The 2,931-nt window shown below is 48.3% G+C and overlaps 1 protein-coding gene across 1 annotated transcript; it reads right to left on the reverse strand.

Annotated features, from left to right (window-relative positions):
- Positions 1-1,576: 1,576 nt before the first annotated feature.
- Positions 1,577-2,651, reverse strand: LOC124657766 (LRR receptor-like serine/threonine-protein kinase HSL2). The gene is made up of 2 exons (XM_047196280.1): positions 1,985-2,651; positions 1,577-1,896 (listed from the first exon to the last, which is right to left on the reverse strand). Exons 1-2 carry the CDS (start codon positions 2,649-2,651, stop codon positions 1,577-1,579), a joined length of 987 nt encoding a protein of 328 aa, XP_047052236.1.
- Between the last annotated feature and the right edge of the window lie 280 nt (positions 2,652-2,931).

Consider the following 2,931-nt stretch of genomic DNA (forward strand, 5'->3'; position numbering starts at 1 on the left):
TTCACGAGATGAAAACGGGCGACATCATCGTATGCTCGATATTAGTTGCCCTGGTGTATATCCCGGAGTACTCCTATGGCCGATCTGTCACCCATACATGAAGGCATTGGCCCCGACCCGTGTGGAGAATGCCCCACTTACGGCATGGCTTAGTATGTTTTTTCTGTCAGAGTGGATTCAGACCGCCACTTCTTTGAAAAGCATGGTTCTTGCCTCCCTCTCTCCTCCCTTCTTGGAGCTCGTCCATTCGTTGGGTGATCCCTTGCTCTCACGTTCGAGTGTTTGCTCGTTGTTAGACCTGTGAGTTACATTTTTGCTCATTGCAACCGCGTCCAGGGTTCTTCGCACCTGGGTAGTACCAGGACCCTTGTGCCCCCGACTGCCCGCCCTATGACCCAAAACTCCGAATGAGCCTTGCGACGAGACGCGGACATTCCTCATGATGCGGTTCCCTCCAGTCCGTTCCCGTGTTGGGTTAGGGGAAGATCCGAGCGATTGCCTTCACGGATCCAAACATGCTCACAAGGCGCACAATAAGAATAGGACCAATAGAGAATTCATAAGGGACCATTTGGGGGGCAAATTGCTCAAATTTTCCTGTCCTGGGCCTTCTGGGAAAACATTCTTCAGTAATTGGCAAAATGTTGGGGGGGGGGGGTGGCCCCCTGAATGCTTCATAGCTACGCCAGTGAGTAGGGGCCCTGAACCTAAGTAGATTGTTGTGTTCTTCTGTGTGTGCGCTCCATAGTGCATCTTCCCTCCCCGGATCCTCCGATGTCCATCAGCCGCTGCCATAACAACTTCTGATCATTTGAATAAATAACTTTCACTGTGTTGTAGTTTGAAGGAGACTAAATTAGGGATATTCACTTTGGCTCATAGGAGCATTTGCTCCCATTATGTGAATCAACATTTTGAAGTGTCAAAAAATTCTAAAATAAAATTTTACATGTATATCTACACATTTTATGTTCGTACACAAGTTTTCAAAAAAAACTAAAAAATTTGTGACTCCTGTAAAAAAGACAAATTTTGATGCTATAACATGACTACGTACAGGACATTTTTTTGTCTTTTTTGTACACTCCACATAAAATGTTTTTTCTCCACGAAAATTTGTGCACTAACATAGAATGTCATGATGTACACCAAAAAAAATATGTCAATTTTTTTTGTCATTTTTAAAATTACTTTTTAATTATTTTGTATAATGGGGGCATTTGCTCCTATGAGCCAAAACGCCTCCTCCACTAAATTAAACATATTTAACATTTCCTCCTTCACATTTCTTCAATCTATGTTACCAGGTACCCCGCAGCTAATACACTTGATAGGTAGGACTAATCACGATATCCATTACCAGTTTGTACTCTGTACATAGTCGTGCCTTAAAAATCAGTTTTTGGGTAGCAAGACTATTTTGCATCATCGATGCGGTGGCAGTCCTTTGGGCTGACCTCGGAGATCAAGACAATAGTTTTCTTCCAAATGGTTCAAGCGTTTTCTTTGTTATACACAACAACAACAACAATAATCCTGGGCTTTCTGCCTCAGTTGCTGGAATGCTGGGACCGAATCAGCGGCCACAGTTGCGGAGGCGGCGGAGAACCTTGGGCATGGCTGGCCTCTCCAGTGGATCCTTGACGGTGCAATCGACGCCCAGCCTGAACATAGCCGCCATCTCCTTGAGGTACGGCGATCGATCCGGGATGCCAGTGTCGACGACGTCGCTGAAATCTCCAGCGTTCTCCATCAGGCGGTTGCAATGTCTCCGTGCCCATGTTGCTAAGTGGCCATCCCCACCCGCATCGTTAGCCACCCGCCCGGTGACGAGCTCCAGCAGCACCACACCGAGGCTGTATACATCAACCTTCGCGGTCACCAGTGTCGCATATTCTGCAGCAATTAACTTGATCCATTCAGTCTTTTGTTTACGTAAGAAATTTATGCATATACAGTTATTAAATTGTAGTACAAGTCTCACCTGGAGCTGTGTACCCGAATATATTGCCAGCAGCGAGGTCCGAGACCGGCACCGGTTGGTCAGGTCCGGCAAGGCTGACCCGCGCAAAATCGAAACCTGCGATCTTGGGCTTGTGATCAGTGTCGAGCACGATGTTGGTAGAATTGATGTTGTGGTGCACGACGGGGTTTATGCGTCCGTGGTGGAGGTAGCAGAGCCCATCGGCGACGCCTATGGCGATGGCCCGCCTCGCCGGCCAGTCCAACGGGGGCCGCCGCCGATCATCCTCGCCGGCCAGCTGGAGGAGAGGGTGCAGCCACTGGTGGAGGCTGCCGTTCTCGGCGTGGCCATAGACGAGCAGGATGAAGTTCTCCCTCCGAATGCAGTCTCTAAGACTGATGATGTTGCCGTGGCAGATGCCGCCCAGCAAGTTCACCTCCTTCTGGCATCGGTCGTCCACACTGGCGTCCACCGTTCCGCTCTCGTTCTGCAGCTTCTTCACCACCAACGCCCTCGATGTGTTCTGCAGGCGAACTCGGTACAACGCCCCGTAGATGCCAGTATCAATGATGCTCATGGAGCTGTCGTCGCCATGGTTGTTAACTATGTCTTGCTCGGTATAACGCAAAGCGTCGCAATTGCTTCTCTTGCTGCGCCAGAACCAACTGTAGGGCGAGAATGGTTTCATTGTCAGCAGCTCAGCGCCTGCAATTCCACTCCGCAAGTAGCAGCGACCTGCTGGCTACCGTTGGTTCAAGAAGATGATTGCGTCAGTGAACAATAAATTGCAAGTGACAGCGACCCGCAAGTAACAGCAGAATTTTGAAACAAAATGTTTCCCCAGCAATGACAAAACTAGAGTAATTAATCCGCACACGGTCCTACTTCCATGATACTCATACAAAACTATGAGTTGTCTAAGGAATAAGGATATAGGACATTCAATGCAACAAGTTTAAATAATTAAT

Source organism: Lolium rigidum, chromosome 1, assembly GCF_022539505.1.
Source record: "Lolium rigidum isolate FL_2022 chromosome 1, APGP_CSIRO_Lrig_0.1, whole genome shotgun sequence".
Classification (NCBI taxonomy): domain Eukaryota; kingdom Viridiplantae; phylum Streptophyta; class Magnoliopsida; order Poales; family Poaceae; genus Lolium; species Lolium rigidum.